The sequence below is a fragment of the Priapulus caudatus genome, unplaced genomic scaffold, assembly GCF_000485595.1.
Source record: "Priapulus caudatus unplaced genomic scaffold, Priapulus_caudatus-5.0.1 Scaffold879, whole genome shotgun sequence".
Lineage (NCBI taxonomy): Eukaryota > Metazoa > Priapulida > Priapulimorpha > Priapulimorphida > Priapulidae > Priapulus > Priapulus caudatus.
This window is the reverse complement of record NW_014577940.1, coordinates 19641-35463: the sequence shown is the minus strand read 5'-3', so window position 1 is coordinate 35463 and position 15823 is coordinate 19641. Positions and strand designations below refer to the sequence as shown.

Genomic DNA, 15823 nt, shown 5'->3' with positions numbered 1-15823 from the left:
GATACACCTTTCACGATACGATCCGTATCACGATACACCTTGAACGATACGATCCGTATCATTTTGCATCTTTCACGATACGATCCATATCACGATACACCTTTCACGATACGATCCGTATGATGATACACTTTTCAAATCTATACACCTTTCACAAAACGATCCGTATTACGATACCCCTTTAACGATACGATCCGTATCACGATACAATTTTCATGAAAGGTGTTTCTAGGATGAGGGTGGTGTGTAGAGGTGGCAGCGGGGGGGGGGGGGGGTTTAAACCACAGTAGGTAGTGTTCCATAGGGAGATGATAGTTTATGGAGGTAGCAGGGGGAAGGCAAACCACAATAGGCAATGTTTCCAAGATGAAGGTGCTGTATAGAGGTGGCAGGAAGGAAGTCACACCACAACAGGCAGTGTTCCTAGGGAAATGGCAGTGTATAGAGGTGGCAGGGGGAAGGCAAACCACTCGGGGCTAATGGTCTGTGGTTTCATGTAGCATTCAGAAAATTACAATTGTACTGTAGGATCGCGAGAAGAATCAAGGAATCCGTTCTGCACTTCGCAGTGTTAAACGTTGACGACCAGCCTTCGACTTATCTCCAGTGTTATTTATCGAGTTTATTTTCTGACTTTCAGTATGCGAACTACGCTATCGGTAAGGACGTGCAGGCGATGAAGGCAGTCGTGGGTGAGGAGGCACTCACCTCCGAGGACCTGCTCTACCTCGAGTTCCTCGGCAAGTTTGAGAAGAACTTCATCTCCCAAGGTGAGCCAGCAAGGGGCTGAAACCCCTCCCCTCCCCCACGGTTACGGTAGACATGTTACGGGGGTCTTGTATAATCGTGGGACCGCCTGCTGTGCATTGCCCAGGGGTTGTATGCCAACCTTAGTGGCAGCATCCAGGGGTCGTACGCTAATCGCACTGCCGTCGCCCAGGGGTCGTCTGCTAACCACCATTACAGTGTCCATGGGATCTTCTGTTAACATCCAGCGGGTGTCTGCTAATTATGCTGATACCGGGGGATCGTATCATAACCACACTGATACCGGGGGGTCATCCGGTAGCCACGTAACCACGTTGATACCAGGGTGTCGCCTTCTAACCATGCTGATACCAGGGAGTTGTCCGGTAACCATGTTGATAGCAGGGGTCGTCTGCTAACTGTGTTGATACCAGGGGGTCGTATTCTAACCACGTTGATACCAGGGGTCGTCCTGTAACCACATTGACATCAGGGGTTGTATCCTAACCACGCTGACATCAGGGGGTCATCTGCTAACCGCGCTTATATTAGAGGTCGTCCGGTAACCACGTTGATACCAGGGGTCGCCTGCTAACCACGTTCACATCAGGGGTCGTATCCTAACCACGTTGATACCAGGGGGTTGTCTGCTAACCACGTTCACATCAGGGGTCGTATCCTAACCACGTTGATACCAGGGGGTCGCCTGCTAACCACGTTCACATCAGGGGTCGGTATCCTAACACGTTGATAACCAGGGTCCATTACCTACCACCGTTTTGACATCAGGGTTATATCCTAACACGTTGATTACAGGGGGTGCTTGCTAACACGTTCACATCAGGGCGTCGTATTCTAAACACGTTTGATACCAGGGGGTTCGTCGCTCAACCGTTGGTGATACAGACGTATGTCGGGTAACCCGTTGTTGCTGCTTGCAGGCCCGTACGATAATCGCACCGTGTTCGAGTCGCTCGACATCGGCTGGCAGCTGCTGCGTATCTTCCCGAAGGAGATGCTCAAGCGAATCCCACAGAACATCCTCTCTGAATTCTACCCCAGAGACAGCCGCAGCTCAAAGATCTAGACGTGGGACGCCGCGTGCGCGCAGGCGGGAGAGGGAGGTGACGGGGGGGGCGTCGCTTGTCGGTAACACTAGTGGGTATACCGGCTTGGTTTTCCGATTATCTGCATCGGGACGGAAGCTTGTGGCATAGAAGTAATAACAGGTATTCTAACACGGCGTTGCTCAGTAACAAAATGTAACGTCGTTCGAGAGAGGGGCTGTATTCATACATTATGTGTGCATTACTCGAGAACAGTGGCCTTATGTCTAAATTAGTAGTGGCCTGTCTAACAGTCAGTGAACTGATTAGGCTAAAAAATATTTAGGTTACAATACAAGGTAAATCATATGAGATTGTTTATTGATAGTTCTTGCCATATTGATGGCAGCAGGCCTACAGTTGATTTGCTTTTTCTTAACGTTTGGAAACCATAAATTTCTCCCCTCGTATGAAATAGGAAATAAGGTGTATATGAATGCAAAGAATGAACAAAGTGATAAAGTACACCACTCCTTCAGATTGCTACACAAACAAATCTATACTCATTGCTGCTATGCTGATCGGGACACGGATTGTATTACTTATGTGGAAGCGTTGATCATTCGTTCCTGTGTTCCAGCCTGCAATATGTTTATGTTTCATGATAGAAGAACTGGTCATATCCTGTATAGAGTGGAACATCGTGTAACTACTATAGGTCTCTAGCATGTGTGTCTCATGGAGCCGTGCCTAATGTACTTCCGTGGTGTCGCTGTAAGATGATGTTACAAAAGGTGTATGTATTGTTTTTGTTAAAGTTGGGTAGAGTCGATTAAACAGCAGCTGAACAATTGTAGTGTAAGCTAGGGTGCTATTACTGGAACCAGCATATTCCTTCGCGTGATTCAGACGTGAGGGGACGTTGTTACATTACATTTCAGTTATTATATTAGCCGGTGTGTAAAATATATTAGCCGAGTATTAGTCGGTATGTGTTCGTGAATTGTCGATCGCTAGGGCAGAGTGTTTAAAGTAGGTGTGGTTTCAGGTTTTGCCTGTGGGTAGTACCACGATCGCGTGCACATTCCAGATGTATAACTACGTGAAATCTACTTACAGGTGCCCTGACGCAATAAGGGCGTGTTTCAGTAGTCTGCATCATGTTTTCGTGAAATTAAATCTGTGGGTGTAACGGGACGAGAATGCGTTGTCGGTGTCATTTCTTCGTAACAATCTGTGATTATTATTTTTAAGTTTTACAATGCTTGTCTGTAAACGCTGTTAATAGCAATTAGCAATTTAGCAATATACCTCACTATTAATTTGTCGTTCGTTTGCTGATGGAGTGTGTTTTTGGGGAGTTACTACTATGCGGCTCTTGCTTGTTTTGAGCTTAGTTTTAACTTTCCAATCGCTTTTTTCAAACTTGCGGCAGTTTTGTTCAGTGAGGAGATCAGCATTTCCTCCGTGCCGGCGTGAAATCGAACAGCCTACTACAGTCTAACCTGTGTTAGCGTTTGAGTGGCAGTTATACAGTGAAACCACTGCTATAGAACGGCCACCTGTCCACAACGACTAATATAGGCATTCCCCTGCGAGTGGCTGTTACATACAGGTTTGACTGTACGTGAGTTCAAACGTGGCTGGCATGGAAATTGCGCAAATTATGTGTTCAACTCGGTGTGTGTGGTCAGGTTAGTAAGGGCATTAGCTGGGTTATGAAGCTTCTGTGACTGTTAATTTCGTAAACGGACAGAAATCGGTGGATCAGTCCATGCATTTATGCTGTGTCGCACTTGCATCTTGTAAAAATATATGCCTTCACATTTACAGTCGAGCCGCAGCACTGCTGCCATCTGTGTTTGCTGTGGCTAGCAACAATGTATACATATACCCACTCGGGGCTGTGCATTACAGCAATAATTTACATGCTGTGTGCATGAGTATTAGCAGATAAAGCTAGTGCTATATATACGTTGCGAGATATTATTCTGTTATGACTGTAATATGAGGTATTAAATCGATATTAAACTGTTAACAACAAAAAAAGCTGTAACAACCTACTTGGCTGCGAATTTGTTTTTATTTTGCATGTCATATGTACATACATTAAATAACGTGGTACGTAATGTATAACTGAAAATATACACAGAAATCACAGTCGCTATAATTACACTTTTTGCGTGGGCTGTTAGAAAGACGTAAAATGAATTGACAATGGTCTATCAAACCTTCAGGTTACCAGTGAGTGCATGCTGGACATTTCATGACAGCGATAAATCAATAATGGGAAACCCACGAAACTATTGCTGTCGTCGTCCCCACACACTGGTTACATCAACCTAAACTTGATTGTCTGGATTAGATTTACAATGGAACAGTGCTGTATAAGGAAACACAATTTCCTCTAATGGCCACGTGTCCCATTAACAGCATTACTTATCACTTAGCCCATTAACGGCAGCAGTACGCACACAATGTCAAATACATGGAAAAATTCTGCGGGTAATCGGCCATGACGCGGAAGCTTTGCTTTTACTCATGATCATCCTTAATCAATTAATGCTTCTTCCGTCAGTGACGGATCTCTCGACATGTGCGCCTACTTGAAACCTTTCTAGCAGGCACCTTGAATGATGACCGTAATTTCCCGTTCATAATATAAATGCACGTCGGGTTCTATAGCGGAAGGGAGCGTGAATCGTGCGTCTCTCTCTCAGGGACATTTATAGATTTAGTGACTTTGCTGCCTTCTTCAGATCGCTGAAGAAGGAGACGAGGGACGAGGGCATGGCACTCTCCACCACAGTCTTTGGAAGCATTCCTCCAAGGTCTACATTCAGAATGCTAATCACACGCGTCACATTCGGGTCCCTGCAACAGAAATGCTGTCTGTATCAAACCAATAACTAATATTATCCGTATCACATAAGGTAGTACAAAAAATCGCATAAGGTCAACAGAATTCAAGTTTACACGAAAAAAATCACATGGAATCTTTTTCTCAATATCATTAAAATCACGTTCGACAGTTATGCACTCTTAGTAGTCTTAGTAGATAAAGCAGGGTATACACTGGTAATCTGTTATTGTGTTATCACCTGATAACAAAGAGAGATGAATTATGAATGTAAATGTCAAATGCCAGGCAGCAAATCTTATCAGCTTACCCATCGATTTTGAAGCACATGACACCGGTAGAACCATTGGTTCCTCTCACATGACTATCAACTGCTGGGCATTTTTCATAAAGGAAGCTCTTGCCTAAAGCGACAACATATTTCAAAATTGTAATTTACCTGATATGAAAATATTGATAAATTAACAAACTATAAATCATGCTGCTCCAGTATGTGATGTTTTGGATTAATTTTGTGCTCTTATGATACCTAAAATTACTCAAAACATTGAATAAATCCTGGTGATAGTGCAGCACCTTTAATTGTCTTGTGACAATTAAGAATTAAATTTTTTTGTGGACTGACTGTTTTATCTCAAGTAGCCCAACAGGCAACATGGCATCACTCCAAGAATCATGTGATGTAGTGAGAGTTACCTGCAGTAAAGAGCACATCGTCATACTTTGTGTCTAGTACGACGTCGACAAAGTCACGTGGAGAGATAAGCCCCATCACCGACGACTTGGTACAGCTTCTTACGACTCGAAGGTCCTGAGCGATTAAATAAACACACAGCATGCTGTTAAAGCAACCAGCAATACGTACGAAGGAGAGCAAATACAGTTGCAAAGTTGCCCTTCAGTTTGCATTCATAATAAGCAGTGTATGAATGTTACAGTCAATAACTGGCAGCAAAGTGTATTTGCTTGAACCTATGTATACCAGCACAGATAGGTTCACAGTATGAGCAACGAATAATTCATAACTTTTTTGCACATTTTTGTCTTTTGTATTAAAATGATTGATTATTCATAAGCCGATTTGATCCTCTCCCAAGCTGCATGGATAGCGAAACAAGTAAAGTTTATTGTGCACCACGTAACCTTAATGCATTGCAATATATACCGTGTGCCCTCTTTCATTTGCACTTTAAAATAATTCTTCAGCCATGTATGTCAGAAGCTCGCATGCGCCTGTAACGGAGCTGGTTTCAGGCTAGCTCATTGATTACTGTCCGTTCAGGCGTGACGCCGTGCGGGGAGTGGCGTAGCTAGGATTTTTTCAGCGGGGGGGGGGGGCCTTACATTTTCGTGGGGGGCACAATATATAATTTTACTGAGATGTGGTTCGAACCCTCTTTCTTTGTATTATTACTATTAACGGCATTGTTTTTAATTCGAATTTTTTTTTATCAAGCATGAATTTTCAGTGGAGGGGGGCACCTGGGGGGCACAGAAAATTTGTGGGAGGCGACGTGCCCCCCCAGGCCCCCCCGTAGCCACGCCCCTGCGTGCGGGTCGCGTTGGCGACGAGCTAACGGGAAATATAGGAGATATTTGGTGCGCGCGACGCAGCGTGTGGGTAATAATGGAAGCAATAAGGTAGCTAACGACGTCAACAGAGAGGCCGGAGTGCGGGATAATATATTATAACCCACAGCTGGCACACGTCGTGACCAGAGAGGTCGAACAACAAGTTCGGCTATATTTAAGAGCGCCGCGACAGGGAGCAGGAGGCACTCCTTTTCCATTTGTTTGACTATCACCTACGCTTTGTTGTACACACTCGTCATTACGCTTCTGCTCTTTACTCACTGTTGCATTATGAACAATATAACTGTTTGTGGTCACGTTACGTTACTAGTTCGTGTTTGCATCTTGTCTTGCGCTGTTGCTATTAACCACTCCTACGGCCTTATCCCCATACCCGCGAAGTACGAGGTTACATCTGGTGCCGTGATCTAAAGAACCTCGGGTTTTGTGTTGCACGCGTGTTGGTGCTGGGGTCATTCGACGCTGATCTACGAGCAAATTGCTAACATAACTGAGTAGCGCAAACTATCGGTGACTATTAGTTATATGCTTATATGTCGCATTTCTGCCCTAGGTATAGAAGTAATTATAGTTAGATAGTTATGACTAGACTTTAATTTGTATATTCAACTACGAAACTCACGGCATGACCCATCAAGCTGCATCACAAGCTTTTAATTTGGAGGGGTTGGCCACCCTGTTCTCAAATTCTCTGCAGCCATGCATAGATATGGCAGCAGGATCGCTAAATCGAGCTTTACGTGTTGCAGAGGTTAGACAATTCATACCGCGCTTCTTGTCTTGCGCTGTTGCTATTAACCACTCCTACGGCCTTTTCCCCACACCCGCGAAGTACGAGGTTACACGCCCAAGTACAACAAGGTATATGTAAACAGCTCTGCAAGCCAGGGGCCCTTTATCAGTAACGTAAAATTATTACTAATTGTTTTGCTAAGATAGCATTTATGACTAATGTTACGACTAATCTTTGTTGCTGATAAAAAGCCCCAGGGTATCACTAGTGCCACCCACACGCCTTGCCTGGGACAGCTACGTGTACAATAACTGTTGGGTGAAAATAGAGCACAACGGAGTATGTCACGCACAAGTCACAAAGAAAATACTTTCGCTATGGCATTGGTCGTGGTCAACCTACCTTGTCGATCTCTTCTAGTGTTTCTATACTGCTCAGGCCATTATCCCAGGAGGCTCTGAAGCTAATGTCTGCAGGGTATATCACCTGTCGAAAGAGTGACTCAGCTGGTGCCATCACTTGGCTCTCTCCCTTGTACCTACACATCATAACACAGTAACAGCAGGATATATCCTGATGTGATCACTGATTTAAATCACCCTGGCGCAGACTTTCAGAGGATGCATCACATTTGAACTTTGAAGACCCAGCCACTTTTTTGCTATTTTCTTAATTATGCTTAGTTTAATCATGTAGACATAAAACATTTGGGAAGGACCATTCGGGAACAAGTGCTCCTACGAGTGGTCTCTTGCATGTATGTATGAAATCAATGCAGATATATTGGTCAAGACAAGACACAAGGAAGAATCAAGCTATTATTGATAAGTAATACACACTTACATATAATGGCCTTCTAGATCAGTAGATGGCATCCATGAAACCACAACATCTTTCTAAAGTGAGAATAGGAGCATTGGTAAACAAAACTATGAATTAATAACTTAAACGAGTGCACCGTAGGGTTAATACAGATATAGCAGCAGCTGACATGGAACATGTTACAGTAACTATGAAAATGTGTGATTTCACGAGAATGTAGCATGGTGTATTAGGATTTTTAATTCTCGTCTTTGCAAGATGTAAATGTTTTTGCTGTGTTATTTCCGAATGGTAAACTATGACTTACAAAACCACGTGTCTCATTGTGTCACATGTGTTTATTATGCCACTATGGTGTCAAGGTTGCTAGTATCTACCAAGCTACACATGCGTATGATAGCCAAATTCAGTTTACATTACATTTAATCAAAAATGTTTTACAAAGATAACCAAGCTTCAATGAAACGGTTCATTGATGTTTAAAAAAATGGTAAGATATAGAAGGGCTCCATGCACAATGTATTATAGTTAAGTTTTTATAACAATTTGATATACCGCACTAATCGAAGCTATATATACTCCCTTTTGATTTACCATTGTTTCAAAGAAGCATTTGTAACTAGAGTTGTGGCATTCGCAGAGTATAACCTGTGAGCATGCACAAACACACATATAGTGGTCACTACTTACAGTACTCTTAACGACCTTCCATTCATCATCACACGTCCCAAACTTGTACATGTGGTCCCTCACTTCTTCTGCCCTCTGCCTGTACTCCATGCTGCTACACAGGTCTGGTGAAAGCTTCAGACATGCAATATCGTGCAAAATCTAGAGATCGTCACTCCTCTGACAACATAACAAGAGATCATTAAAATTAACACCTACAACAGCAAGGGTGCTTTCTGCAATGGTGATCCTTTTTCACCTACTAGAACCCCTAAGGAGTTAGATCACCTGTGTGAAACAAACTCAGATGGCGTAGCACATTCACATACCTTCAAGCTTTATCGACAAACTATGTTATCAAATCGATTGTGTTTTTCACGTGAGCGCTGCACTACGTGGCTGTGACGCGACTGATCACACGCTGGAAAGTCACGGTACTGGTAAAATCATGAGCCACTTAATGATGAAATATCGTCTCTTCATCGGAAAAAAAGCAAGCGATGAAATCAAAGAATCGCCCAATCATACACATGCTGCTGCTCCCAGACACCGCCTCACTCGTCGCTCACACACATCACGTGATGCTCCTAGTGGACTAACACTTGCACGTGGCTATGATCCCGATACCAGCAACGTGAACCATAGTCCTACGATAAAAATTACTTGTTTGCTGACAAACATGCACAGCACAGCGAGTTGCTCGGTACGTGTAAACACTAATGCATGAATTCAGTACAACTGGTAGCAGCACATGCAGGCACTTGGAGCATTTCAATAAAATATAATGCTAAATAAATACGAAATCTATTTACTACCAAAGTCTTAATGTTTCTCTACTCTCTTTCACCTATTATTGCCGGCAATTTCCTGTAAATGCCGTCCAAATGCTCATCTACAACATACAAGTACAACGCTCCTTATTCATGTGTGTGGGTTGGAAGCACTGGAAGTACCGGGAGAAAGATACGGGGTACTACTTATGCCTGTTGTTCTTTCGCGCCTACCACCGCATGTTCGACTGGAATGGGCTCGTTGCAGCGATGGCAAGGAGTGTGATTTAGAACAACTACTCCTCTTCCTGAAGACAGAATTAAGTCGAGCTGCGCGAAAGGTCGAGGGCCGTTAAAGAAGCTATGTCTCCCACGTCAGTTGAAGAGGTTCAGCAACAGGACAGCTAGGAGCGTCAGGAGGAGTGCGAAAACAGCGTCAGCTGCGGCTCTTCACGCAACATTATTTACGCATTTTATTAAAAAATAATTTATTTCTAGAAATTATATTTTCTACACTATTTTGACAACGGCGGGTAAATACAGGAACATTTTCACCACCGGCGATGTCAAATTTGATAACAGTGGTGCGCCACTGTGCCTCATGTATAAGAAACCTTGTAATAAGTTGGAGATTATAATTACTCACTCCTGGACCCTGTTATTATACATAATTAAAAATATTAGTAAAAGTTAATAATAATATTAATAGTAATAGGTGCCTATGCACTCAAGTTCGTACACACACACAGATACATGGGCACAGTCCATATGATACATGATACAGGAAATGATATGGACACAGGATGCCATGGCCCATGTCAGAAAATAACGAGTCACTGGAATTACTTTTATTTTGTGAAAAAGTGGAAATATTTTTTTTATTTTTACTATTTACGGTGACGTAATCACTTTAATACGTATTTTATATTTATTTTTATTTTATTTTATGTTAGCTTATTTTAATTTTAATTTTATTTTATTCCATGCTCCCATCACCAAATACATTCCTTTAACTTTCCTTCCGTTTTCCGATTATATCCTAATAAAATCTTCTCGTGGTGGTCGTCGTCGCTGGTCGTCCTCGTGGTGGTCGTCGTCGCTGGTCGTCCTCGTGGTGGTCGTCGTCGCTGGTCGTCCTCGTGGTGGTCGTCGTCACTGGTCGTCCTCGTGGTGGTCGTTGTAGTTCGTCGTCATGATGGTCGTCGTCCGTGGTGCTGTGGGGTCCATCGTCATCGTCCGGGGTCGTCGTTGTCACTGCTCCTCAAAGGCAACCCCTGGCAGTGGCGCCTCCTCTACGAAGACAATCTTGGTGGCGCAAGCGTCATCGCTGAGGTGCACGACCGTGAACCCTGGATTGAGGCGCAGCCCACCGGAAGCGGAGCACATCATAAAAGAACTCGCCCCACGACGCATAATTGACCTGTGCCGGTGTGCCGCCATAGATGAGGCGCGGCGTCGCAGGCAGGGGTATGCCGTGTGAGTAGTTATTTGGATCTGTCGTCGGCCAGTCCATGGTACGGGGCGCCCTGATCATGGTGGTGGTGGCAGTGACGCTTTCCAGTAAGCGGTGGCAGGGGCACTGTGTGCACTGTGGCGATGGATGTCCTCGTATTTGTCACTCCATCGTTGGTGGGGCCGGCGAGTCGGCCCGCACAAAAACGTTTGTGGGGTGGCTCCCCCTGTGCAGTCAGCTCCTCGTTGGGGCGGCGAACTGCGTAGTTGGCCTTGGCGTTGTGTTGCTCAAGGGCTGCGTCTATATCGCTGTCGCTCCAGAAAATGGTGTCCTCCTCGTCACTGTAGGAGACGTCGGCTGGGCAGAGATTCATGCTGCTGATGCTGGCGACTGGAGGTGCTCAGAAGAAGCTAGGTTAGCATTCTGTGTTACATTGCGCGTTATGTAACTACAACGTTGGTTAGTGGCACTTGACAATAGGGTGCTTAAAACACACACACAAAAAACATACAAGTATGCAATTAAAATATGAGTGTAATACATTGTGAAACATAGTAAAGTTATATCGTGAAACATACAGTGTACATTCAGTGGTGCGCACAGCAGTGCGTGATACACGTTTGTTAACAACATGGTGACAAAATACGTCGCCTGTGCATCGTTATACTTATAGACTACAGTGCACTTACAAAATCATGCTGCGACGGTGGCAGGGAAATCAGAAGCTGGTCAGCTTTGTTCAATGCCCGTACGTATTCTGCTCGATGCTCATGGCAGGATAGATGCAGTTGACACTCGACACGCACAAGAGATACATAAAAAATGAAAGTGTCAATGACACTGTAGCTCACCACAAAAAAAGGACACAAATGAGTGAGTAAGAAGAAGTCAGTTTTAATTGAGCAACCATCGACGTACATTATAGAAACGATTGCCATCTGTATATCGCAATAATAATTTATAAACCAAAATGAATCACAATTTGTGACAGTAGATGGCGCTATACCCGCTTTGTAGCGATGGCGTTTGAAATAAATAGGTTATGCTGCGTTCCGACATGTTTTGTAAATCTTTACTCTAATATAGACGTTTTATCGGCAGGGTGGAGAGGAAATACCAATTTTGCATTAAAGATATTGTCAATGAAATCTTGTACCAGACGAGTGTGACACCACAGACTGTTTGTGTCTATATAATATGCTATATAATTGCCAAACCCTACCTAATTTGCATAATTTTTTTAAATATCAAAACCCCTAGCCCTTATTCATTCACATACCAAAAATGAGCAAAATCCGTTTAACCTGAACTGACTAATGGCAATTCCCATTTTTGCCAAAAAATTGCCGTGACTCGAAAGTACGTCGACTGGAGTGCCTCAAAATAGAACGTTTAATATGGGAGCATAGCAGTAACAACTATAACCAATTTCAAACATGTGGGCCAAACGGTTCCTGAGACAGACGTATGACGGACGACGACCCATGGCAATAGCTCAGCTTGACGATGTGAAGGTGAGCTAATAATGACTCAACATTTAGCTCCATACGCGCTAGTCACGGCATCAAATGTAATTATTATGATATCATTGTCGTACTATCGTGATCATATAGTGGTCGCGTATATGCATGGTACTAAACGTCTATCATATGCATATATAAATTACTCAAGAGTAATCTACGTATTTAGAGTACAATCACATCTTTAATAACAATAACTTAAACTAACGTATACGCCCATGAACAAGGCAGCTAGATTACGTGTACATAGGTGTACGCGGCACGAAACACAACTTACGATTCTAACAGTCGATAGGATGCTCACACACGCAAACATGTATACGTCTTGTTCTGTCAGAATAGCGAGAGGCAGAGGGACGCGCACAAAGGCGTGCTCCTTTAAATATGCGCGTCCCCTCTATTGTCACACATTCTGGTCACGCAGGCATATCGACCGCTCTCATTGGCTGACACGTACGGTGGTCGTCGCGTGTCGGTGGTCAGCGTTTAAACAAAGACTTCCGTCTCCAACATTTCTTATTCTATCTATATTCAACTATTACTAGTTATTTGCATATTTACTTATTAGCTCATTTCTCTGCATTACTTAATTCTAATATCAACACCTGTAGACAAATTTCAATTTCTCCTACCTGCTGGTTTGGTCGGTTTGGTCGGTCGGTCTGTTGTTTCTTTGAGGTAGTCCAAATATTTTTTTATTCCCTTCTGATAATTTTTAATACGGTTTGGTCCGAGAGGCCACATTCCCGAATCTTGGCGAAGAATTCCTTGGTCTTTCCCACGTCCTTCAAAGTCGTGATGTCAAACTTGCCAGGGTTGATGTAGTGCATGTACCTAAGTGTATAAGATATGAATATGGTGAGTTATCATTATAATGAGAAACATGCATTATACCAATTATAGAGGATTGTAAACTGTTAATCAGGGGTCGAAATTAGCGGTATCCCGATATCCACAGGATAGTAGATTCTTGTGTTGGATACCAGATTTCAATGCTTGGTATCCTGCCAGGATAGTAAAAAAAAAATCATCAAAATCGGAATGTGTATACATTGTATCAAGCGAACCAGACAATGCGTCTAGACAATTATACGTCTGCAGTAGCAACAGTGCTCATCTGAGGTCTGCTGCTCTACTGTACTGGCCTTCGTTTCTGCAAAAGGTTGAAAGCCTGTTCTATCGCTAAACCGGCTACGTCATCATCAAAACTGTGTAGCATAAGTATTAACACTAAAACTAAACCCTAACAATGCATCCTACTTCATACCTGCTCGACTGTCTTATATATTCGTGTCATAATGTATCACTAGGCCTATAGTTGCCGCGAGATGGCGCGTGCAAGTGTAATAAATAATCAAAGATGGCATCGCCCTTCGTGCATTGGTGACAAGTCAAGAAAGTAGAGATAACCTAATTCGATCGAGTTGCTGAAATTTACGGGCTAAAATCCAAGTATATTCAGGCAGGCGACAATTTGGCTCAGCTGTGAGTAATAAATTAAACAAGGCATGTTTATTAGAAAAGTGCCAGTTCACCCCCATGCATGAGTAATGGGTTGCCCCAGGTTTTTGCCTACATTTCAGATGACGGTAGCCACGCGAGCATTCAGGGTGCTATTAATATACAGACTGCGTTAGAAATTAATATGATTTAAGAAGTGTAAACCTTGTTCAACAAACTTTTGTCTTTGCAATTGAACTGCAAATGTAGCCTCACATCCACACANGTGTTTATTTACTGTTTCAGTAAATCGTGTCCTGGCACGCATCTTACATTCAAATAAAACCAATAAATCGAACGGTATATCATTTACAACTTTAACCTGCATTAATAACTTGATGAGTTGATGTCAAAATGGACTCTGGAGAAAGATTGGACGACCCATGTGTTGGTGATAGAGAGAGGACCTTAACAGAAGAAGGCGACGGTCCACGCAGGAGCGATAGAGAGAGGACACTAACACAAAGGGGTTTGGAATTCACCATGGAACTAAAGGAAAATAACAGACAAAAATGTATATCGATATTAACAAGGCTAACAGATGACATTGATAGTCAGCTTAGCATCACAAGTGACTTTATCAGACAGTAACTTCTGATATTCTTCATGGGCTTTCAAAACCTTTTCATAAACTGACTGTTTCAAAAAACATGTTTCTATGCGAGATTTCAAGTCTTGAAATGTCTCGTTCACTTTTGAGAAATTCTCGTTGTCATTTTCTTTCTCAACTGGCCTCAGTGTCTCAACAGTATGCATATAGTGCATCGAGAATTTCTAAGTCAAGGTCAAGGTCATCCATAGATTCTCAGTTGTCATTGGCGAGAGTTCAGGAGGCCCAAAGAAAGGCAGAATTATTGACCAGAGCTTCAGCACTGAACGAGAAACAGGAGATCGAGGAAGCCAAATTCAAGCTCCAGCAAAAACAGGAAGCATTAGAAATTAAAACTGAATTGCAAGTGAGTGATGCAAAGGTCAGAATCCTGAACGAGTTGGGCAGAAGTGAAAGGGAAGATGACATTTTGGGAGAAATGATAGGAAAAGGTTTGGATGATGCAGTTTTGAATACTAACGTGAAAACCGTGGCTTGGGAGCAGACGTCGCATGTTCCTGAAAATGTTTCGCATGGTACGCCGATATCGCGTCACACTTTCCGTCGAGATGCTGGAACGGACTACGATTCCCGTAATAATTTGACAACTGCAGCAGCGGGGCAGATGTCACGTGTTAATGAACGTGTTTCAAATAGCACACCATTCCTGCGTAACACTTCGCGTCAAGAGCCCACGACAGACTACAGTCACAGGCAATCTATGCCCCTTGAAAACAGCCATAGTGATTTTACTTTGACTAGCAGCAGAGGTGAGACAGGACTTCTGGCAGTCGCGAGAGAACTGAACAAACCTACAGCTGAAATACAAAAATTCAGTGGCAATCCAATGGAATATCAACGGTTTCTCCGGCAATTTAATGCCAAAGTGACTGTGAACACAGACTCTTACGAGGAACGTCTGACATTTCTACTACAGTTTACTACTGGTGAGGCGCACAGAATCGTATCGGGCTATTCACACCTTGATGCCAAATTGGGCTACACAGCAACCCTGGAAGAGTTCAAGGATCGCTATGGCGACCCAGACGTTATAGCGCATTCATATGTCAAGAAAGCTCTAGAGTGGCCGGTTATCAACCATGACAACGCCAAGGCGCTTGACGACTTTGCAATATTCTTGCGCGAATGCCAACTATCAGTTGAATCCGTGGATGCAGGGAAAGTGCTCGAATACTCAGAAAACCTGAAACGACTAGTAGCCAAACTGCCATACTACCTACATGACAGATGGCGGAACATTGTTTTTGACACAAAGGGTAGGGGCCATACGATTAGGTTCAGTCAGCTAGTGGAATTTGTTCGTAAGGAAGCTAAGAAAGCCATTGACCCAGTCTTTGGTAAGGACACTATGATCAATACAGTCAAACAGTCATCCAGTAGGCCTTTCAGTAGGCCTATCAGGCCAACAGGCCAACAGAAGATGTTTGTCACCGGGGCAGGTACGTCGCCGACTGACACACATGAACCTAATGTTGACGAAAGACAGAATAGTGCGATGGG

General features: G+C 43.4%; 2 protein-coding genes across 4 annotated transcripts in view; one reads left to right on the top strand and one right to left on the bottom strand.

Moving 5' to 3' along the window:
- The window catches only part of LOC106814177 (V-type proton ATPase subunit B), a 21768-nt gene extending 17919 nt beyond the window's left edge, over positions 1-3849 (top strand). The window contains exons 10-11 of the mRNA XM_014818473.1: positions 641-770; positions 1689-3849. Coding sequence (XP_014673959.1) covers positions 641-770; positions 1689-1834 — 276 coding nt within the window. The 3' untranslated portion in view covers positions 1835-3849. The remainder of the gene's footprint in view (positions 1-640; positions 771-1688) is intronic.
- Positions 3850-3857: 8 nt separating this feature from the next.
- Positions 3858-13044, bottom strand: LOC106814178 (stAR-related lipid transfer protein 5-like). Of its 3 annotated transcripts, XM_014818475.1 has the most exons (8): positions 12846-13044; positions 11383-11487; positions 8492-8650; positions 7823-7875; positions 7382-7517; positions 5350-5464; positions 4964-5057; positions 3858-4667 (listed from the first exon to the last, which is right to left on the bottom strand). In XM_014818475.1, exons 3-8 carry the CDS (start codon positions 8579-8581, stop codon positions 4520-4522), a joined length of 636 nt encoding a protein of 211 aa, XP_014673961.1. In that variant the 5' UTR covers positions 8582-8650; positions 11383-11487; positions 12846-13044; the 3' UTR covers positions 3858-4519. The 3 variants fall into 3 exon arrangements, with proteins under 3 accessions (XP_014673961.1, XP_014673960.1, XP_014673962.1); XM_014818474.1 differs by lacking the exon at positions 11383-11487; XM_014818476.1 differs by lacking the exons at positions 11383-11487; positions 12846-13044 and adding an exon at positions 8800-8999.
- Positions 13045-15823: the final 2779 nt, after the last annotated feature.

What these genes read in the sequence shown, in the direction of transcription:
- LOC106814178 (XM_014818475.1), bottom strand. Translation starts at nt 8,581, where the DNA reads ATGGAGTACAGGCAGAGGGCAGAAGAAGTGAGGGACCACATGTACAAG. An exon ending in GGAAGGTCGTTAAGAGTACT is followed by an intron (nt 7,876 to 8,491) that starts GTAAGTAGTGAC and finishes TTCTCACTTTAG; the next exon opens with AAAGATGTTGTGGTTTCATG. An exon ending in CACTAGAAGAGATCGACAAG is followed by an intron (nt 5,465 to 7,381) that starts GTAGGTTGACCA and finishes TTAATCGCTCAG; the next exon opens with GACCTTCGAGTCGTAAGAAG.